We start from the raw sequence: 23185 nt of genomic DNA, 5'->3' as shown, positions 1-23185 counted from the left end.
TTCTTGGAGTCTCTAGGTGGGACTTTCAGGGTCGCGCTTCAGTGGTCGGGACGTAATCCCATGGCCCCTGTTAGTGGGTGTCCATGGTGGTGCCCCATCTATATGGTCTGGTAAGAATTCAAGGTAAGGTTGCATCCTGACGCTCTAAGGAGTCAGTTAGTCTCACTTAGAGCGGACTGACTCCTGTGGTGAGAGTAGCAGGAGGCCTGAAACTCATTAAGGGCTAACCTTGTGTGTGAGGGAAATTGATTCATTGTAACACTTGTAATACTTAGCTCAGGGGTGAGCAGAGGTATCCATCACAAGTGCAAGCATCCGCTGAATCCGACCAGGCTATATGTATCCGGATGAGTCGAGTCTTAGTGTATTGCTTGAAAGGTCATAACATGCTTGGGTGGTAGATGTATATTGTATATGTATATTGAACTATGAAGGTACATTTGATTGCATGATAAAAATATTGTTGGCTCTAGTTTACCCTTTTCTTGTTGGTTGCTTTGTATGTTGTTCTTCTACCTTTGCGATGATCATCAATTTATTGATGAGAGCATATACGAGAGGTAACCGTGGTCAACATGGGAGAGACGATTCCACTGCTTAGTCTTCTTGGGCTATCTTTAGGGCTACGACCCATGTACTTGTTCGTCTTTATATTTCTCTATGATTCTAGTAAATTGTTTAACATGTTTCCTTTATTTTTTGTGGCATCGTGGTGTGCCTTGGGTTGTAAGGCATTGTGATTAAAATCTAGGACTGTGCTGTTATATTATAATTGTGTGACGCTTCTTTTAATTACGCTCATTAATTAAATGGAACGTTACATTCAAAATGTCAAATAAACTTAACAAAATTTTATTAAAATGACACATTTTGAACTTGACTAAATTAGATTAAAATTTCAAAAAATAACTAATTCCAATTTTTACTGAAAATTAAGAAATAAAAAACATATTTAATCCTTTAAAATATACTTGGATTATATACCATTAGAATTTATATATAAATTTTATTTAGAATATTCATATAATCAACAGACATTGACAAATATAAATGTATTTATAGATAAAAATAAACACAAATAATTTATTATTGCACGTGTTTAGCACATGTATACATTCTTTATTTTATTGTATTAAAAATAAAAAGAAATAAGGCTTATTATAATTATTTAAAAAGTGGGATATAAAATAAATAATTTTATAACTTTATTATAGATATTTAATTAAATTAAAAATATAAATTTTAAATGATAAAATAATAAAGTAATCTATATAAAATGTATATATAAAATAAGTTATAAAAAAATAATTGAAAGACTGTTGAAAAATCAATTTTCTTTTAGTAATAGATATAGATAAGGAAGATTCATTTTGAATTCTTAATTTTCTTTTAACAAGGCATTTGTTGTCCTACATAATGATAAATCCTAATTGTATATCACGAACTTATTTTTAGTGAATCCTGATTCATCTCTTTAATCATGCAATCAATAACATACGTTATTGTCAGTAGTTAAACTGCATTAATTGTTTTCATTAATAACTTGTATAAAAATTAAACTAATTTGCTCTAATGTTCTAAAATTCATTAATTAGTCACGGAAATATGCGAAAGCAATTAATTATCCAACATTAAAAGTCAAATATATCTTTACTTCCGAAATTGAATTGTTCAGTTACATCTTAAAAGTTGGCAGAGAAAAATAAAAGGAAACAAAAACCTTATCTTGATGATACAAAAGAGGCCAATGAAAAGCTATGTAACAACTCACTATGTTCACCATGATCACCGTCAACCTGTGATACAAGCATAGCTGCTACAACTGTAGGTGCAGAGTGGTCTGAAAATATTTTGGGATGCTAAAATTTTGCTATTGGCGAAAGGGATAAATATATAAAATATACAAAAATTAAAGAAAATATTTTTATATTTATATGTGAAAAAAAAAAGAAATTGGGACCAAGCCCTCTCATATATAATAACTATGCTTGTGTATATGTGCTATCATATTAATTTGTGATGGCCAAAGACAGGTACAGATCTTTCTTGCATGATGAACCTGATAACATAGAGTGGAGACATGGTGGTCCTCCCACTTATGATGTTGTTAACAAGCTTTTTGAAGAAGGAAGAACCAAGGTGCAACAACCACCACCATACCCTCTTACCCTTTTTCCTTCTCTCTCTAAAGATTGAATCTTCAATCTGTGTTTGCATGTTTGCAGGAATGGCCAGAAGGATCATTGGAAGAGACAGTGCAAAATGCTATCAAATCATATGAGATGGAGCTCTCACACAAGACCCGTTTGCTGGATTTCAAGACAATAAACCCTCAGAAGTTCAAGCTATTTGTCAATGGTATGCACTTAATGTTTCTCATATTTATTTCCTCTCCAACTTTTTTCCACTGTTATTTTTTGTATAACTGCTATTCACATGATCAAAATTTCCTGTGTTTTTTTCATCTTGTATGGATAAGAATCCACAGATCTTGTGACATTTTCATTCCTTGTGTAAGTATTTTGTTGTAGGAGACAAGTTTTTGAAGGGATTATGATAGTTGTACCACATCAAACATCAACCATGTTCTGGTTTTTCTGTTGGTGAAAATTAATTGTATGTGTTCAGAATCAGTGTCATATGATGTTTGATTTGCAGGGAGGGAGGGATTATCTGGAGAGGAAACTCTGAAGCTGGGAAGTTATAATGCTTTGTTGCAAAGTTCTCTGCCAGAAGATCTGCAGCCTTACAAAGCTGATAAAGAGAGTTTTGAATCATCTCATGAAATCTTCAGATCAGCTTTTCCTAGAGGTTTTGCTTGGGAGGTGATAAAAGTTTACAGTGGACCTCCTGAAATTTCCTTCAAGTTTAGGCACTGGGGGTTCTTTGAAGGCCCTTATAAGGGACATGCCCCTACTGGGAAGATGGTCCAATTCTATGGCATCGGAACTCTTAAGGTATTACTTTCACTATGTCTTTACATTCACAAAATAGATGATTCTTGAGGTCACTTTTGTACCACTGTGTGCTATCTCAACATAATATAGTTTGAGAATGGGGGGTCTGACTTTCATATTGAATAAAATAAAAAAATTAAACATTATATAAAAATGAAAATTCATAAATTTATTATATAACATTTTGGGTCAGAGATGATGATAATATTTTATACATGAGATGGGTTCATGTACCATAAATTTATTGTTTAAAATTTTGGGTTAAAGGCAATGTTAATCCTACTCATGTCTACTGTGTCTCGAAAGATCAAAGACTATATTTCTATTTTCATATCAAAAATCAAATGTATGTAAGCAAAACAAAAACCAGAATGTTTTTTGTGTTCAATGATTCGGTTAAGGTCTTGTTCTGACAGAATTCGGTTTAGAGAAAAATAAGTTTTTATGAGCTAGCTTTCATCATGCAAGACTTTTTGACATTTCATAAAGGCTTATACTATTCTTCTAGAGTTAGATTAGCTTTTAGGACAAAACTTGTAATGAAACTAATGAATATTAAAATACACACAGAACTCTGATAGAAGAACTATACCGAATTCTGAAGTAAGTACCTGTGAGCAAAACTTGAAGTTAAAACAAGTATCAAAATGTTCCATCATCTGTGATGAAGACCAAAATTTCTGAGACAAACAAAATATCCCACCTAGTATTGACAGTTAATGATGTGATTTTTTCAGTAATGGTCATAAAAAACATTTTACTTAAGGCTCTATCACAATCATGACTCATGAATCTATACAGGTGGATGACTCTTTGAAAGTTGAAGAGGTGGAATTTTTCTATGACCCAGCTGAGTTATTCGGAGGCCTTCTATCAGGGAAGAACCCAAATAACCCCATAGAGGATGATGGCAACAAAGCTTCACCAACTTCACAATGTCCTTTCTCCAACTAGTTGCAATCATGCTTTTAAGTGAATAATGTTCTTTGATCCAGCTATGTTTCTTATATCAGTTAATGTAGCTGAGATTTGAAGAAAACTATTAGTACTTTCTGTGATAATGGTCCAATGAATAAAATTGAAAAAAGTGAACTAAATTTTCCACCTTTTATGGATATTTATGGCAAATACATGTGCTATGTTGGGAAGTAATGTGTCTGTTTGACATGACTGTTGCACTTTGAAAATATTTTCCACTTTACTATTTTTATGTTGTTCACATTACAGTAAATGTGTAAATAATTAAAAATTAGGTAAAAAAGAGTAAAAGTTCAAATGATGAAAGAGTAATTAATATTGTAAAGAATTTTAAAAATATATGATATTTAAAAAAAGAACAAAGGGAGAGCCACTGTGTCAGCATTATTGTTGAATGAAAGCATTAGAAGTTGTTGTACAGTGCAGTAGTTATTTACCAGTTGCTTAGACAATACCTACTATTCAGAGCATAAATTTATTTCTTTATTGCTGTTATGATAATTTTAACTCGGTTGATGACACTAGTTGATAATGTAAAAATGTTAAAAAAGTAAAATATATTTTTTCTTCGTATTATAAAAAAGACACGCTTATTAATTCTGACCAAGTCCCAGAACAAAATTATCTCATAAATGGGTAAAATAACAGCAAATAAAGTTTTGTCTTGGTGGATGATATTGACTACATAGATTACATAAATTATGTTCTACAGAGAAACATAAAAAGCCAGAAAAGTTCTTCAACTTTGTGGTTACAATGTAGGCATTTTTCTCATAAAATGAAAACTGTTTCAAACAGTGGAACAATTCATCAATGAAAGAAATATCAGAATATGCAGAAAAGTATATGAGAAAGGAGCCTTATTAACCAAGAACAGTATTTCAAATCATAAATTATTGCTCCATATTTTATTGATGAAAAATGATTCATGGAAATGTGTGTACTGGAGTAGTCTAAAACTCCATGAAATCTATTTACTAATTCATATAAATTAACAATTTAAAGATACAGAAAAGTTGGGAGAATATTAGCACATACCTCATAGTGTGAAGGAGCAGCTCTTATAGCAGTTTTGCACTTAAACAGATTTTTTCTACCACAAACTGCATTCAATTGAACTCTTCATGCAAGCATAAATTATTGATTGTACTCCTCATTAGCCATAGAAAATCAATATATAAATTACACTGTGTACCTATCAGTTTCCCAATCCTCTTAAAATGATTTGAAGATTGAAATACATAAAAAGAAAAAGAAAAGGAAAAGCATTTTTGAGGACAAAGATGTGGATCATGCAAGGTCATAACTCCCCCAAGGGTCCCTGTCTTGCCCTCCATAATTCTGTCTATTCTGAAATCTGATTTATTATTTTAAATATTAAATAAATTAATTCCGTTTTGATATCAACCAATCCGTTGTAGTCTAGTTGGTCAGGATATTCGGCTCTCACCCGAAAGACCCGGGTTCAAGTCCCGGCAACGGAAATTTTTATGTTTTTAAATTGAATTATTTCTCAAAAATGATATATTTTCTAAAATTGCTTTATAAACCACTAAACTATGATAGTTCTCCTTCATGCTTCTACATGAGTTATGCAAAAGGTCAAATTACAGTGAAATATAATTTATAACTACTTGAATGAGACATTTTTTTTTTTGTTTTTTAAATAGTGCAATCTGAAAATCAATCTATTATGAAGATTATACAATCTTAAATACTTTTAATTATTACAAATTTTATATTACTCATAATTTTACTGAATATGAAATTATTATCTTAGATTGTTGACAGTAATTATTATCCGGATTGTTCAATTTAAAAGATTTACAGATTATATAATTCTAAAATAATTTGAAAATGAGTGTCACCTTCTCATTTGTTCAAATCCTTTGAAAACAGAAATGAAATTTTTTCTACCCAAAAAAAGTTAATTTACTTCAATACCTACAAATTCTTCACCTCGAACAATGCACTTTGTCAATTTAATGTCCAAAATAAAAGCCAATAATAGAATGGAGGATAAGCACTTTTAAAAATTGGGGGTGTATGAGAAAAATATGAGGGTACAGAAAGAGACATCCTCCAATATTTGCACATGTTTTGCTAATGATTCCAAGTGACTCTACCCTGCATATTTTTTTCTAAATATTTCGTAGAATAATGTTTCTAAAGTTCTTCTGAGATGTCCAAATCTCTTAATACCAAAGTGGAGCTTATGAACTATATAATCGTGTTTCTCATTTATAATGATTTCTTTTGGATCACAGAAAAAAATAATAATAGAAAGGAACGGATATAACAATGATAAAAATAAAATATATATACTTTTTAGATACATAAAAAAAAAGAATGGAGTGAAAGAACTTGTTTTCACTCTCTTTAATGAGCAGAAAAAGAGTAAACAAAAATAAATTATATAAAATAATAATACTTGAGTTAAATATATTTTTTGCTATAAAAAATTGTTCTCTTTTTAAATTAAATTATAAAATATTTTATCTCTATACTTTATAAAAATCATGCAAAATATACCATCAATAAACAACATGTAGAGATTATATTAAGGTGTACTGTGAAATTCCGTTTGTTATATGAGAAAGACTTCACATGCTATTTGTTTGAAAAAATATTTTAAATGACTTCCATGAAATACAGAAATTAAATACCTTATATCTTTTTAGTCTAATACTGTCAGAAAATTATATATTATTTATTAGTTTAAAAAGTTATATATACTTGTTTTCCTGTTTATGTCCACTGTATTTGTGGCCGAACAAACAAGGTGTTTGAAGCTTATTTTCATGATTAGACGTGCGTGATTCCACCTAGAGTCTAAATAGTTGAAGCATAACCACATAATAATTACTACAGAAAACCTTAAATGAAATAATAGCTTCAATTAATTCCAAGCTTGAACCTCTTTGGATATGAAAATATTTGAAAAACAATAATAATAACAGCACCACTACAACAAGACTAGCAATCAACTTCTTCTTCCCCAGCAGCTCCTATTGAAACACCAAACTTAGTTTTTTTAAGGTTACAGAAAGAGTCTAACATGCTATGACATTAAATTTGACTTTTCTTCTAGTTCGTATTTCTCAGAATATTACACGTACAACAGAGCCGATACCAACCAATGGATGAGCTATGTTTTCCAAGCTCAGAAGCTCAGCTTGAGCAGCATCCAACTCTCTTCAAAGCAGAGACATCATTTTTGAGGTCAATTTTCTCCCCTTTTGCAGGCACAGATGCAGTTCCATTCTCGGCACCCTCTACTGCTTTCTTGCTAACAATGCGGTAGATTTGAGTCAGAACTTCAGCAAATGCATTCTCTACATTGGTGGCCTCAAGAGCTGAGGTTTCCATGAAGTAAAGTGATTCTTTCTCAGCATATGACTTTCCATCTTCTGTTGTAACTGCTACCAGGTGCCGAAGGTCTGATTTGTTTCCAACAAGCATCACCACAATGTTCGCATCTGTGTGGTTTCTCAGTTCTTTCAGCCATCTGTCAACATTCTCAAATGTTGCATGGCGAGTCACATCGTACACCAGAAGCGCACCCACTGCGCCGCGGTAGTAAGCACTGGTGATTGCACGATACCTGCAAAGACAAACACTGTGAATCAACAAGATGCAATGCAAGTTTGTGGAAAGTTGATACATGTGATTAACCAAAAAAATGGCTTCTTAAGCAACCATGTAGAATCACGTTCATTAAGGTGATGATGAGGCAAGAGAACAGAAACCAAGAGGACACATTTGTGACATTGGTTTTGAACTTGAATAAGACTGCAAGACCATATCCAGTACTTGAAAGTAGGATAATCCATATTAGATAAGAGGGTCAATACAAAGTCAATGATGCATATAAAAAAGACTGAAAAGAGCATATCTTAATGTTCACTACTAATAATTTAATTTGTATGTCATAATATTTCAAACAAGTACTCATCAAAAGATTAAGGGATTTTTAATAGTAGTACTGTTGATCTCTTCCACCTATCCACGGTTTCACATAGCAATATCATTCCAGCCTTTCACATGCAACAATCAAGTTTCCACTACACACTTTATGTCAATTACAAGGTCTGCAGTGATGCATGCAGTAAAAATTCAACAACAGTTCATTCTTACCAGTATAGTTTGTGCTATATAAGGGTTTTGGTTGGGAGGAAGGGAAGAAATGCAGAATTTTTACAAGGAAATGTTGATGAAGGAAGAGCTACAGTTTGTTGAACTGTTGAAGGGAATAATTGACAGTAAATAGAACTATGGGCCAAACTATTAGTTGGAAAATCTCAAATAGGTCCCTAAACTTTTATTTTAATTGGACCCCTAAACCAAAAAAAGCAAGTCCCTAGGTTAGTTTTTAGAAGCTTGAAACTGCTAGAAAATCACAATTTATGGCAGTTTAAAAACCCTGGGGACTCAATTAAAAAAATGCATGATCAAGGAACCTAATTAAAAAAAATTAGTTAAGGGCCTGCTTGAAATTTTCCAGGGTTAAGGGGCCTACTCAGTAATTCAACCAAATTTTCACAATCATGTTGGTTGTTCAAACTGGAATAGTTTGTAAGGCGTACAGCAAGGATGACGATGAGTGATTAAAATATCATTGGTGTGTCAGCCTAAAAGCTTACAGATACAATTCTCCTTTAGTATAAAACAGAACTTGTTTATTCTATAAGGCTCAATAACCTCACCAGAGTTTCCACAAAATGCAATGATGACAACAAGGAGTATGATTAATTACTTAAGTAGCCCAAGAAAAAAGTCAAAAATTAACTTTTCAAGGGATTTTTCAGATCATACAACATGTATCAAATGAAAACTATATACTCAATTTCTATTGGCATATGCTTAATCAAGGCATGCTTGGTTTTATTTGCAAAACCAGGCCAAAGTTCATCTGAGATTACATATGATAAAAAATTCACACATATATACATATTTCAAACCCTTCCCAAGCTATAAGGTAGAAATGAAAAAGCTAGAGTTCAGCATATTTACCCATAGAAGTAAGATCTAAAATGAAGAAATTTGCACAATAATTCCAAGGTCAGATGATGAAGAGAATAATTCTAAAAATAAAATCAGAGGAAATTTTAAATTTTGCACATTGGGAATATCCACTTACAGACAAAAAGAGTATAAATAGTTTAAGTTATCAATATTTTATTTTCAATAGCAACACCTACCAGACAAAGACAATACGATATTTAACCAAATAGTGAAAAGAGAAATCACTGATACACAACAGTAGATAGCCTTTTCTCAAGAAGGAAAAAACCATGCAATGAGGCATTGATTGTTTATGAGCCATTACAAGATCGAAACGTAGTACAAACAACAAACTACTATCCAGTCAGATATCAATTAGTTATTAGTCAAGTTCAACTGAATTCAGTGACCTTCCTATTCAATGCATCTCAAATTCAAGTGTTACAATAATTTCTATTTAGAGACCATACAAATCACGAGTTTCAATCCCACACCATCATACGATTCAATGTTGAAACCCCATTTAACAAATTTGACCATGTCAACACTCACACACAAGATGCCAAACTTATAAAATAACACGGCAACACATCATCAAGCAATAATCTATTCTCATTTCACAACATCAGCACATCAAAGAATGACATCAACAACATCCGGTTCATTCCACTTTCTAAACACCATATCTCCACGCCGATCTCAAAAACACAAAGTCTTACCGACTCCACAAACCAAATCTAGCACAAGACAAGCAACAACACTCACTAACCGAATTGGCCGATTCCTCAAACACACACTTCACTGACCCCTTTCTAACACCAATTAACAACTCATTCACATTACTAAAGTTAGAGCCAGCTTCCACACTAGATCACGATCCACCCAATTATACAACAACACACCTTGGTCCCACTACATCCGGGATCACACAACAACATTAAACTCAGCTAAGTAAAAATAAACGACCCAACAAAAACCCAGTTGAGCATGCGGAAAATTAGATCCACCCGTTAAAAAATTAGAACCAACCCTTGAAAAATCACTTTTTTCCCCGTAATTGTTGACCACGAAAAAGTAGGGTTTTTGACTTGAAACTGGTATACCCATTAGTGTGTTAAGCATGATCTTCTGGGAAAGGAGATATAGAAGGGGCAAAACCTTTCTTGGCCTGCGGTGTCCCAGATCTGGGCCTTGATGACTTTGGAATCGACGTTCAAGGTGCGAGTAGCGAACTCGACCCCAATGGTGGACTTGGACTCCAAGTTGAACTCGTTCTTGGTGAAGCGAGAAAGGAGGTTGGACTTGCCGACGCCGGAGTCCCCGATGAGGACAACCTTGAAGAGGTAGTCGTAATCGTCGTCGGCTCTGTAACCCGCCATTGTTGGTGCTGCTGCGTGCTCTGTTATGTGCTTTGAATGGAAAATAAAAAGCGAAGCGAAGCGAAGAAAGAGGAGAGAAATGAAAAGAATAGAAGAAGAAAAAGCAGAGTGTGTGAAAAGAAAACGCTTAAAAAAGCGCCACTCACTCACTCATCAAATCAATTTTTTTTTGTTGTCTTTGATTCGCACGTATACGTGAGACTAGTCTGGTCTTTCGATTTTAATTTCATTTTTTTTTTGTTAAAATCATTTAGTTAACACTTTAAATAATTGAGCGAGACCCCTCAGTCTGAGCGAGGTGCTGGACGAGACAGTGCTGCGATTGGATGTCTGTTTGTTCCTGAATGATCTGTTTTGGTTGAGTATGATTGTATGATGAGTGATATGTATATAATGGAATATGAGGTATGTTTGGCATGATTCATAAATTGCGTATGACGGGTTGGGTATGATATTGGCATGTGAAATGAATGAGTGGTTTGGAACTAAAGGGGCACGTGTTTAATATGAGATGAGGCCCTAGATTCATGGGGTGGTGATGATCAGAGGTATGGATTCGAAATGTAATGTGTATGAGGAATAAATCTCAGGGAAGGGTATGGAATTGCAAACATGATCTTTGATGCTCTCCTACTGCTGTTTTATGAATGTTGGTCCGTGTCAGCGTGTAAATCCTTGGGGTCTCTAGGTGAGACTTCCGGGGTTACGCTTCAGTGGTCGGGACGTAATCCCATAGCCCCTGTTAGTGGGTGTCCATGGTGGTGCCCCATCTGTTTAACCAAGTAAGGATTCAAGGTAAGGACTGTATCCTGACACTCTAAGGGGCCAGTTAGTCTCACTTAGAGCGGACTGACTCCTGTGGTGAGAGTAGCAGGAGGCCCGAAATTCATTAAGGGCTAACCTTGTGGTGAGGGAGATTTGATTCATCGTAACATTTGTAACACATAGCTCGGGGATGAGCAGCTCAGGTTCGAGCAGAGGTATCCACCACAAGTGCAAGCATCCGCTGAATCCGACTAAGTTATACGTATCCGGATGAGTCGAGTCGAGTCGTAGTGTATTGAATGAAGAGTCATAACATGTTTGGTTGTTATATGGATATGAGATGATGAAAATATCTTTAACTGTATGATGAATATGTGTTGGCTCTAGCTTACCCGTTTTGTTGCATGGTTGTGTTGTATGTGGCTGTTCTTCCTTGCGATGATCATCAACTTGGTTGATGGGAGCATATGGGCGAGGTTCTCGTGGTCAACAAGGGAACGGCGATTCCGCTACCTAGTCATATGGGCTGTACCTTATACTTTTTTCTGTCATGTTTCTTTAGGGCTATGGCCCCTGTACTCGTGGTCATTAGATTGTAAACTTTTAGTTAAACAACTATCCTGCTTTTGTTGGCATCGTGGTGTGCCTAGTTTTGTAGGGGTGATGTTGGAAACCCCAGGACTGCGTGGTTATACTACCTTATTTGTGGCGTTTCCTTTAATTGCGTTTATAAATTAAATGGGACGTTACATTTATGGTATCAGAGCGGTCATTCCTTAGGTCTGTCGACTTGGGTTGTCCGCTTAGCTTTCTCTGTGTGTCTCTGAGTATTCCGTTAAAATTCTTGCCTTTATCAAGTCTAACCAAGTGATTTTCTGTGTGCCAATGGACTATGGCACCTCCTCGTCGAGCTTCTCAATCATCCCAGGGGGACGCACCCGATATCGCCAGAGCCATAGAGGCGATAGTAGCAGCGATGGCGCAGCAGAGTGCTGCGATGATGCAGCAGCATGAGGCATCCATGCAGCGACAGGCGGCGTCGCTTGAGCAGCAGCAGGCTGTGATGTAGCAGATGGAGGCTGCGAGAGTAGCTGCTGAGGATGCTCATCGGCAGCACATAGAGGCCCTCCGCCAGTTGGAGGAGAACAGGGCGGCTGCCCCTGTGTTTGGTCCTGAACCACGACCTGCAATCAGGGAGTGGAGCCTAAAGGATTTTCTGAAGCACCACCCGGCGAAGTTTGACGGGAAGACTAGTCCTGACGCCGCAGACCAATGGCTGAAGGACCTGGAGCGCATCTATGATGCGAAGATGTGCCCTGCAGAGAACAGGTTGGCGTTCTCTTTGTACATGCTCACGGGGGAGGCGGAGCATTGGTGGAGCAGCACCAAATCCATCCTGGAGGAGAGGGATGAGCCCGTGTCATGGGAGACTTTCAGGGAGAGATTCCTATCAGAGTACTTTCCTGACAGCATCCGGTACGCCAAGGAGGTGGAATTCCTCCAGTTGACCCAGGGAGGGAAGACCGTGACTGAGTACGCTGAGAGGTTCAAGCATCTCAGCCGCTTCTATACACTGCCACTGGATGAGGAGTGGAGATGCCGTAAGTTTGAGAACGGCCTTAGAGGAGATATTCGCTTGATGATGACACCCTTGTCCATCAAGGACTTTGCTGCTCTGGTAGAGAAGGCCAGAGTGATGGAGAAGATGAAGCGTGAGGTGGAAGGTCAGCGCCCACAGCAGCCACAACCGTCGCAGAGGATAGGTGGACCATCTGGGTCCAGGCCCAGACATGAGGAGAGGAGGAGACCGTATGATAGACCACACCATCAGCCTCAGGGGTCTAGGGGTCTTCCTCCTCAGCAGGGTCGAGTGCAGTGTTACACATGTGGAGGACCCCACCCGAGGTATGCTTGTCCACGTAGGGAGGGTTACCGCAGGTGCAACAATTGTGGCAAGGAAGGCCACTTTGGGAGAGATTGCCCCAACCTTTCTAGGGCAGCGACACGCCCTCTAGTTCAGGCACCCCAGCAGCATCAGGGGAGGGACAAAGGCAACAGGCCTCAGGCGACGGGCAGAGTCTATGCCATGACCGGAGCTGAGGCTGCAGGTTCAGGTAACCTTGTTATGGGTTATTGTGTGATTTCTGGGATGAGGTGTTGTGTGTTGTATGATTCTGGAGCGACACACTCTTTTGTGTCTTTTGCTTGTGTGGAACGGTTGGGTTTGCTGGTGCGCGAGCTGCAGTGTGAGCTTGCGGTGTCTACTCCGGCGTCGGATTTGGTCAGGACGTCGTCCTTGTGTGCTAGGCTTCCAGTGGAGATAGAGGGGCGCAGGTACAGGGTGAACTTAATCTGCCTACCTCTACAGGAGTTGGAGGTGATCTTAGGGATGGATTGGCTCTCTGCCAATCGCATTCTAATAGATTGTCGGGAGAAGAAGTTGTTGTTTCCCGACTCAGAGGAGCATGAGTTGGTGTCCTCCCAAGGTGTTATGAGGGAACTACAGGACGGTGCGCAGTGCTACATGATCTTCACACATATGGAGGTGGAGAGAGGAGAGCTGATGTCTGTGATACCAGTCGTCCAGGATTTTGGGGATGTATTCCCGGAGGAGGTTCCAGGATTACCTCCCAGTAGAGAAGTGGAGTTCTCTATAGATCTAATACCAGGGACGGGCCCGGTGTCCATGGCCCCGTATCGCATGGCTCCGGCAGAGTTGGTAGAGCTCAAGAAACAGATAGAAGATCTAATGGAGAAACAGTTCATACGGCCCAGTACTTCGCCTTGGGGAGCACCAGTGTTGTTGGTAAAGAAGAAGGACGGGAGTTTGCGTCTATGTGTGGACTACAGGCAGCTGAACAAGATGACGATCAAGAATAAGTATCCGCTCCCGAGAATTGATGACTTGATGGATCAGTTGCATGGGTCATCAGTGTTCTCGAAGATAGATCTGCGATCGGGTTATCATCAGATTTTGGTAAAGGCTGATGATGTACAGAAGACAGCCTTCAGGTCGAGGTATGGCCACTATGAGTATGTGGTTATGCCGTTCGGTGTGACCAACGCCCCGACAGTGTTCATGGACTACATGAACAGGATCTTCCGACCCTTCCTAGATAAGTTTGTAGTGGTCTTCATAGACGACATCCTTATCTACTCCAGGACTCAAGAAGAGCATGCAGAACACCTGAGGTTGGTGCTTGGTGTTTTGAGAGAGAAACAGCTGTATGCCAAGTTATCCAAGTGCGAGTTCTGGATGGATGAAGTTCAGTTCTTAGGACATGTGATATCAGCCCATGGGATTGCAGTGGACCCGACAAAGGTCGAGGCAGTAGTAAAGTGGGAAAGTCCTAAATCAGCCACAGAGATCAGGAGCTTTGTGGGGTTAGCGGGCTACTATAGGAGATTCATAGAGGGATTCTACAAGATAGTGGCGCCTCTGACTTTGCTTACCCGGAAAGACCAACCCTTCATTTGGACGGACAAGTGTGAGGAGAGCTTTCAAGAGTTAAAGAGGAGATTGACGAGTGCTCCTATATTGGTAATTTCGGATGTGGGGAAACCGTTTGAAGTCTACTACGACGCGTCTCATCTTGGACTTGGTTGTGTTTTGATGCAAGAAAAGAAGGCGGTGGCGTATGCTTCGAGGCAGCTTAAGATACATGAGCGTAACTATCCCACTCATGACTTGGAATTGGCGGCTATAGTTTTTGCCTTGAAGATCTGGAGGCACTATTTGTATGGTGCTCAGTTTCGGGTGTTCAGCGACCACAAAAGTTTAAAGTACTTGTTTGATCAGAAGGAGTTGAACATGAGGCAGAAGAGGTGGATGGAATTCCTGAAGGACTATGACTTCGAACTTCTATATCATCCGGGGAAGGCAAATGTGGTGGCAGATGCTCTGAGCAGAAAGACGATACATACGACACATCTCATGATGAAAGAGGTAGAGCTACTAGAGAAGTTCAGAGACATGAGGATACAGGTGGAGTTGGGGTCCGAGTCCATTAGGTGTAGTACTCTTACTATATCTAGTGACTTCTTGGGCTCGATCAGAGAGAGGCAATTGTTGGATGCTAGTCTGAACAGAGTTAGGGAACAACTTGGATCAGAGGAAGCTAGAGACTTTGCCGTGAGTGATGATGGCATACTGAGGTTTCGAGGCAGAGTATGTATACCTGATGATGCTGAGGTGAGAAAGTTGATCCTTGAGGAAGGACACAAGAGTCGTCTTAGCTTGCATCCTGGCATGACTAAGATGTACCAGGACCTCAAGGAAACTTTCTGGTGGCAGGGGATGAAGAAGGATGTGGCTCAGTTTGTATCCGCCGGTCTGACGTGTCAGAAGGTGAAGGTGGAGCATCAGATACCCGGTGACGTTCTACAGTCGTTGGAGGTACCGATGTGGAAATGGGACTGCATCTCCATGGACTTTGTGACTCATCTTCCACGGACTTTCAGGGGACATGACACCATCTGGGTGATAGTGGATCGGTTGACCAAGAGTGCTCATTTCTTGGCGATGAACTTGAGGATGTCCATGGCCAAGTTGGCTCAGCTGTACATTAGAGAGATAGTAAGACTTCATGGGGTGCCCTCGAGCATAGTTTCCGACAAAGACCCACGGTTCACGTCCCGGTTTTGGCAGACGTTACAGAGTGCTATGGGTAGCAAGCTCACCATGAGTTCAGCTTACCACCCTCAGACCGATGGTCAGTCTGAGAGGACGATCCAGTCATTAGAAGACTTGTTGAGGACATGCATATTGGACCACCTGGGAGCTTGGGATGAAGTATTGCCTTTGATTGAGTTCACCTACAACAACAGTTTTCATGTGAGCATTGGCATGGCGCCATACGAGGCTCTTTATGGCAGGAGGTGTAGGACTCCTCTCTGCTGGTATCAGGATGAGGAGGCAGTATTAGTTGGACCAGAGTTGTTAGAGCAGACCACCGAGAAGGTGAGGATGGTGAGAGATAGGATGCTGGCTTCTCAGAGTAGGCAGAAGGCCTATGCTGATCGTAGGAGGAGACCTTTGGAGTTTACAGCAGGAGGTCATGTATTCTTGAGGGTGACCCGAACCACGGGCGTGGGAAGGGCTCTCCGCTCAAGGAAGCTTTCGCCCAAGTTCCTTGGCCCGTATCAGATCACGAGGAGGATTGGGCCAGTAGCTTATGAGATAGCTTTACCCCCGCAGTTGGCAAACCTACATCCAATGTTTCATGTCTCGCAACTGAGGAAGTATGTATTTGATCCGGTCCACGTGTTGGAGGTTGAGGATATACAGATCAAGGAGGACCTCACAGTGGAAGTACCACCTATAGCTCTTGAGGATAGCAAGGTTGAGGAACGGCGTGGGAAGACCGTTAGCCTTGTTAAAGTTATCTGGGATCGGAGGACGGGTGACTCGACGTGGGAGTTAGAGGAGAATATGAGAAAATCACATCCACATCTGTTTGTTTGGTGAGTCTTTATTTTCGAGGTCGAAAATTTTCTTGTTGGGGAGAATGTAAGGCCCCTTTTTATTTCTGCCCTAAAGTTAGTGGGCTGCCCTTGTAAGTGGGCCTAGGGGCTGGCCCAGCATATAAGATCCTACTATGTTGCCCTAATCCCACACTCACTTTCACTCTTTCAGAATCGTAGCCGTCACCTTCCTTAGTGCGCCAAAAGTACGTTCTGCTAGGGTTAGGCACTTGCCGTTGTCGAGCTAGTTCGAAGTTGTCTCCTACTCCATTTCTTCCATTCGCTCCTTGAGCTGTTGTGCTCGTGCGTTCGGTGTCGAGGGAGTGTTGGGTCGTTTGCTAGCTTATTCCAAGTACGGGAAGTTAGAATCCTCCGTTCGTTTAGTGCGAGTATGCTGTTTTGTGTGCTTGGTGATTCTCTTTTGCGTTTACCTGTTGATTTGGATGTATGATACGGTGGGATTGTTGCTTGTGGTATGTCTTTGCGTCTGTTGCAGGTGAAAACAGTGGCGGGCACTGATAAACTCGCCCAAGCGAGCTAGTCTCGCCCAGGCGAGATTAACAGAGGCTCGCCTAAGCCTTTTTCCACGAATGGTCGCCCAGGCGACCCGCAGTGACTTTTGAGCGAGCAAGCAACTCGCTCAGGCGAGAGGGATCTCGCTTAAGCGAGATCCCGCGTTGCTCATGCTCTTATTCTTGTGCCCTCGCCTAGGCGGAGGGGGTGGCTCGCTTGAGCGAGACCCCTCAGCCTGAGCGAGGTGCTGGGCGAGACAGTGCTGCGATTGGATGTCTGTTTGTTCCTGAATGATCTGTTTTGGTTGAGTATGATTGTATGATGAGTGATATGTATATAATGGAATATGAGGTATGTTTGGCATGATTCATAAATTGCGTATGACGGGTTGGGTATGATATTGGCATGTGAAATGAATGAGTGGTTTGGAACTAAAGGGGCACGTGTTTAATATGAGATGAGGCCCTAGATTCATGGGGTGGTGATGATCAGAGGTATGGATTCGAAATGTAATGTGTATGAGGAATAAATCTCAGGGAAGGGTATGGAATTGCAAACATGATCTTTAATGCTCTCCTACTGCTGTTTTATGAATGTTGGTCCGTGTCAGCGTGTAAATCCTTGGGTTCTCTAGGTGAGACCTCCGGGGTTACGCTTCAGTGGTCGGGACGTAATCCCATGGCCCCTGTTAGTGGGTGTCCATGGTGGTGCCCCATCTGTATAACCAAGTAAGGATTCAAGGTAAGGACTGTATCCTGACACTCTAAGGGGCCAGTTAGTCTCACTTAGAGCGGACTGACTCCTGTGGTGAGAGTAGCAGGAGGCCCGAAATTCATTAAGGGCTAACCTTGTGGTGAGGGAGATTTGATTCATCGTAACATTTGTAACACATAGCTCGGGGATGAGCAGCTCAGGTTCGAGCAGAGGTATCCACTACAAGTGCAAGCATCCGCTGAATCCGACTAAGTTATACGTATCCGGATGAGTCGAGTCGAGTCGTAGTGTATTGAATGAAGAGTCATAACATGTTTGGTTGTTATATGGATATGAGATGATGAAAATATCTTTAACTGTATGATGAATATGTGTTGGCTCTAGCTTACCCGTTTTGTTGCATGGTTGTGTTGTATGTGGCTGTTCTTCCTTGCAATGATCATCAACTTGGTTGATGGGAGCAGATGGGCGAGGTTCTCATGGTCAACAAGGGAACGGCGATTCCGCTACCTAGTCATCTGGGCTGTACCTTATACTTTTTTCTGTCATGTTTCTTTAGGGCTATGGCCCCTGTACTCGTGGTCATTAGATTGTAAACTTTTAGTTAAACAGCTATCCTGCTTTTGTTGGCATCGTGGTGTGCCTAGTTTTGTAGGGGTGATGTTGGAAACCCCAGGACTGCGTGGTTATACTACCTTATGTGTGGCGTTTCCTTTAATTGCGTTTATAAATTAAATGGGACGTTACACTAGTTCTTCCTCTCTGGAATAACTTGGGTTATGTTGTGGATTTTCTTTTGGATTTGACACAAGAGACATATTGAACTCACAATAATCGTATATGAAATTGAAGAAGAGAACAAATGAATTAAACATGTGTAAAGAAATAAATATAAATAAATGAATAATAAATCAATAAATAAATTAAGACATGTGTAAATATGACACACACGCGCACACAAACACACACATATATATATATTTTATGGTGGTGCTATGAAAGTGTCAGAAAGGTTACCGTTTATGGTTTCGTAGCTATAAAAGTAATGATAATTAAAATCAGATGTTACAAAAAATTAGGAAGAAATTTAAAAATGATTAAAAACAGTAAAACTGAATAAAACCCTAGAACCTAAAACATCATGTTTTAGAAAAAAGGAGAAAGAAATTGATTTTTTTAAAACTTTAATGGTGAAAATGAATCCTAAAATGATATATTGTATAATTACACATACATATACACTCTCTTTGTATAGAGATGCAGTTTTCACCTTTTTGGGTATTGATAAAGTCTAAATATGGCAAACGTTGACCTATCACTTAAGCATTTGTAGTAACACCAATTAGGAAAAGCTACAAATACTTAGGTAAAAAGTCATTATGGTGGTGCTATGAAAGTGTTAGAAAGGTTAGTGTTTGGGGTTTTGTAGCCACAAAATTAATAACAGCTAAGATCAACAAATGGCTATAAGTGGTAATGGTGAATAAAACACATGAAACCAAAACATCATATTTTTAACAAATGGAGAAAGAAATTGATTTTTTTTTTAAATAGTAATGGTGAAAAATAAACCCTAAAACAATTATTTTTTATGATTACACATACACATAAACTCTCTTTGTGCAGCGTTGCAATTTTTACCTTTTTAGGTCCTGATAAATTCTAAATATAACAATAATTGACCTAGTAAACATTCGTAGTAACATCGATTTGGCAAAACTGCAAATACTCGAGTGAAAAGCATGGTGGTTCTATGAAAGTGTTAGAAATGTTATAATTTGTGGTTTCATAACGATAAAAGAAATGACATTGAAGATCAGATGTTACCCTAAAACAAAAACAAGATTTGTTTACTGAAAAGAAGAAAATATCGGTAATAATAAGTATGAAGTCAGTATACATTTTACTGATTACTTTTTGCGGAGATGCAATTCGTACTGTTTTAACCTGATAGAGTCCAAATATCTTATGAGTTAAGAAAACTATGTTAAATATAAAAAAAAATAATTAACTTAAATGATATTGAAAACAAATATAATTTATAAAAAAATCAGACCACTAAAAAGTTAAATAAAATTCAAAAAGATATATTTAAACGATGTTTAAGAAATGATATTTCACTTAAAAATCATAAAAACATGATCTGGACGAAGAGTTTAAAATAATTATGTAATTATATATTAAAATTATAATAAAATAAAATATTTGTGTATTAATAGAAAGATTTTGATGTGCAGAGCATATCAAGGTTTGGTGTGCAATTTATCAGGGGTGAGCAAGGGTCGATTCGGGTCCAATAATTCCAATACGATCCAATTCGAATTGAAAATTTTAAAACTACATCCGACTGTTTAATGATTCAGATTAATTGGATTTGGGTCATTCGAGTATGGTTACATTCGGATGGATAATGGGTTATCCAGATAAAAGAGAAAAAAAAAAGTTGAGGAAGACGAATAACATGAAGAAGAAGAGTAACATTAACAAAGATTTTGAACACAAGTATACAAAAATTCAATAACACAAAAAATAGCTCGTAGAGGCCATGGTTGACTGCATCTCTGCTGCACTCCTTTTCATGTGTTGATAATCTGTAACTCTGATGTGTTGCATGTTGGGAGTGTTTGACTTGCTTGAAGACTCTTGGAGGAGTTAAGTGTTGTGTGAGATTTTTCGTACCTAGAGACCTAGTGATGACTCTTTTGCTTGTGTGAAGTAGTGAAAAAGGGTTCTCTTTGCTTGTGTGAAGCAGTTGAAAAGGATTGGTTTGAGTACTGTGCTCATCTGAGTCGGTTTTAACCATCAGCTCTGATACCACTTGTTAGGTTTACATAGGGGGTTTCACTAGGAAGAACAAACACCAATGAGACTTGAGCCCAAGAACATCAAGAATTGACACCACTCTCAACCCAAAACCTTAAGACAATGGGTTTATGGGTCTTTATCTTTATATAGTGCTCCACTTTCTCATTTCTAGCCAATGTGGGACTTAGACTCACACTTGGATTCCTAACAGTGGTGGGGTAAAAGGTGGCGAAAAACCAAATCTTGGTTGTGATTACTATATTTAAGTATTTTAGGTGGATGTGATGAGAGGATGTGGTGAATTTTGTTTTTTTTTTCCTTTTAATTAAGCAGTTTGCAGTTTTAAAATAAATGTTAAGGACATGTAATTTCTTTTATTCGTCGTAGTCATTTTGAACCATCACTACAATCGTTTTCGGATGAAGCTATCATAAGTGACGAATCTTCAACAAATATTTTGAGGGGTGCCAAAATATTTACATACACTATAAGAAAACTCTTAAATAATAATAAATTTTAGTAATAGCCACTATAGTGATCAATTTAAATACCAATTTACAAAATAAAAAATTATCGATTACTAAAATAATCATTATTATGAATAAAAAATTATAATTGGTAGCCAAAACCTTGGTAGCTAATATTTAGTGATCAATTTATAAACTAATTTTTTTGGTAGCCAAAACCTTGATATCTAAATTTTGGAGACTAATTATAATCTGTTTTATTTATAATAATGATTATTTTGATAACCAACAATTTTTTACTTTGTAAATTACTATCTAAATTGTTCACTATTGTGATTAACGATCTTCCGTCACTAAAATTAGTTGTTGAGAGACTTTTTGTAATGATAAATGTATAAAAATATATAAAATATATTAAAATTTAAGAAAAATATTTTATTTATATATTAATTTTTATATATAAAAAGTTTTTGGGAGTCATGGCGCCTATGTCCCAACATAAGTTCCGTCGTCATTGGCTATCCCTCCCGTCATTAATTAGTGGAATGCATGAACCGAAAAATCCAAACTTTATTTTTATAAAATAAAAAATTAAACATCAAGAGTTCCTTTTTGCATAAAAATTAATTCTTCAGACAACATGATCATGTATAAAGGGTTAAACAATAAAAAAAATAAGAAGTTGATTCAGTTCATGCAAATAGAGGAAAATAGTTAGAACAAAATTATACAATTGAAACTTGTGTACAACTCCAAATGTCAAAGAACAAATGAAAGAAGAACAATACAAAAATAAGAACAAAAAAGAGGAAATCTTGTGCAATATATGTTGTGATCATCTGTTTCGATTGACAAAAGAGAAGGGTTTTGAGAGTTTGGAAAAGTAGTAGAAGATAAGATTGTAAAAAGTTTTGTCACTCATCTATTTGGGTTTAGAGAAGAGAAGGTTTTGTGATTGTGCTACAGGTGTTGTGATGTTTCGGTAGAAAGAAGAGAAGGTTTTTTAGAGTTTGGGTGAGTAATAGAAGAGAATGATGTGGAAAGTTTTGTGAGTCATAAGTTTTGGTTCATAGAAGAGGAGGTTGTGCAAGTCATCATTTCTTTTAATGGTAAAAATTTGTTTAAATATATTTCTTATTTTTTATATAGGATGTCATCTGTGTACCGTATGTAAAAGGTTTCTATTAGTTCTTAATTTGCATATAATACCAATATATGTCCAACCCAAATAAGCATATGAAATTTCAGTATTTCAACATTTTGGAATTTTCATATTGTAGTTCTCATTCCGTGCCTTCAAAATTTCTTCAAACATATGATAGAAGAAAGATAAAATAAATGAAAAAAAATATCTAGAAGGTTTTACCTTTAATAAAAAGTTGGAATGGTAGAAAAAGACGTTGAATGATTGTTGTGATTGAACGTTATCAATAAACATGGTCTCAAAAAATAATAATAATAATAATAATATATAAAAATATTAAAATCTTTAATGGAAATAAAAATAAAATCAATTGTTGAAGCTATGCGCAATTCCTTCAGCGTTTATATATACTTTTATATATATATATATATATATATATATATATATATATATAAAATATAATATAATATAACTTAAAAAAAAATTGCTAAAGAAAAAAAAACACATACAAATTTAAGTTATACTTAGCTTTTAACCATGTAAACGAAATGAAATCAATAAAAGAAGGAATTTTGTGTTGTATTTGATTGAAAGAAATAACTGAAATATATAAGAGAGTATTTATAATTAATATATATAATCCCTACAGTTATACTATTATTCTTGTAATAATATAAAGGCTTGCAATACTATTCTTCTAATTCAGCTATTTTAATAATTAAAATATTTTCTCATGATTTAAATTCTAACACTCTCCCTCAAGTTGGAGAGTGAATATCAAGAACTTTCAACTTGCGCTTTATGGTAGAGAAAACTTTTTTTTCAGTGGTTTAGTGAATACATCAGCAAGTTGATCAGCGAAAGGTACATATTTTATTGCAAATGAACCATCTTGAATCTTATCACAAATGAAGTGACAATCCATCTCTATGTGTCTAGTTCTTTCATGAAATACTGAGTTAGCCACAATGTGTAAGGCGACTTTATTGTCACAAT

The 23185-nt window shown here is 37.4% G+C and overlaps 2 protein-coding genes and 1 non-coding gene across 3 annotated transcripts; 2 read left to right on the top strand and 1 right to left on the bottom strand.

The window, feature by feature from the left end:
- The first annotated feature begins 1941 nt into the window (after positions 1-1941).
- Positions 1942-4105, top strand: LOC114183844 (pathogen-related protein). The gene is made up of 4 exons (XM_028070998.1): positions 1942-2139; positions 2226-2358; positions 2659-2957; positions 3759-4105. The coding sequence occupies exons 1-4, from the start codon at positions 2020-2022 to the stop codon at positions 3909-3911; spliced, it is 705 nt and encodes a 234-aa protein (XP_027926799.1). The 5' UTR covers positions 1942-2019; the 3' UTR covers positions 3912-4105.
- A 1241-nt stretch (positions 4106-5346) lies between these two features.
- On the top strand, positions 5347-5419 carry TRNAE-CUC. The gene has a single exon. It is a non-coding gene; the product is annotated as a tRNA-Glu (tRNA).
- Positions 5420-6812: 1393 nt separating this feature from the next.
- On the bottom strand, positions 6813-10432 carry LOC114185344 (ras-related protein RABA1b). Its single transcript, XM_028073012.1, has 2 exons — positions 10098-10432; positions 6813-7539 (listed from the first exon to the last, which is right to left on the bottom strand). The coding sequence occupies exons 1-2, from the start codon at positions 10316-10318 to the stop codon at positions 7107-7109; spliced, it is 654 nt and encodes a 217-aa protein (XP_027928813.1). The 5' UTR covers positions 10319-10432; the 3' UTR covers positions 6813-7106.
- Positions 10433-23185: the final 12753 nt, after the last annotated feature.

The sequence above is a fragment of the Vigna unguiculata genome, chromosome 5 (genome assembly GCF_004118075.2).
Source record: "Vigna unguiculata cultivar IT97K-499-35 chromosome 5, ASM411807v1, whole genome shotgun sequence".
In the NCBI taxonomy this organism is placed as follows: domain Eukaryota; kingdom Viridiplantae; phylum Streptophyta; class Magnoliopsida; order Fabales; family Fabaceae; genus Vigna; species Vigna unguiculata.
The sequence above is the reverse complement of the archived record's forward strand: the minus strand, read 5'-3'. Positions and strand labels throughout refer to the sequence as shown.

Bases quoted from the DNA above. Each gene is read 5' to 3' on its own strand.
- LOC114183844 (XM_028070998.1), top strand. From the start codon at position 2,020: ATGGCCAAAGACAGGTACAGATCTTTCTTGCATGATGAACCTGATAAC. The intron at 2,140-2,225 runs GTGCAACAACCA...GCATGTTTGCAG, and splicing joins TTGAAGAAGGAAGAACCAAG to GAATGGCCAGAAGGATCATT. The intron at 2,958-3,758 runs GTATTACTTTCA...GAATCTATACAG, and splicing joins ATGGCATCGGAACTCTTAAG to GTGGATGACTCTTTGAAAGT.
- LOC114185344 (XM_028073012.1), bottom strand. From the start codon at position 10,318: ATGGCGGGTTACAGAGCCGACGACGATTACGACTACCTCTTCAAGGTT. The intron at 7,540-10,097 runs GTTTTGCCCCTT...TTGTCTTTGCAG, and splicing joins GACACCGCAGGCCAAGAAAG to GTATCGTGCAATCACCAGTG.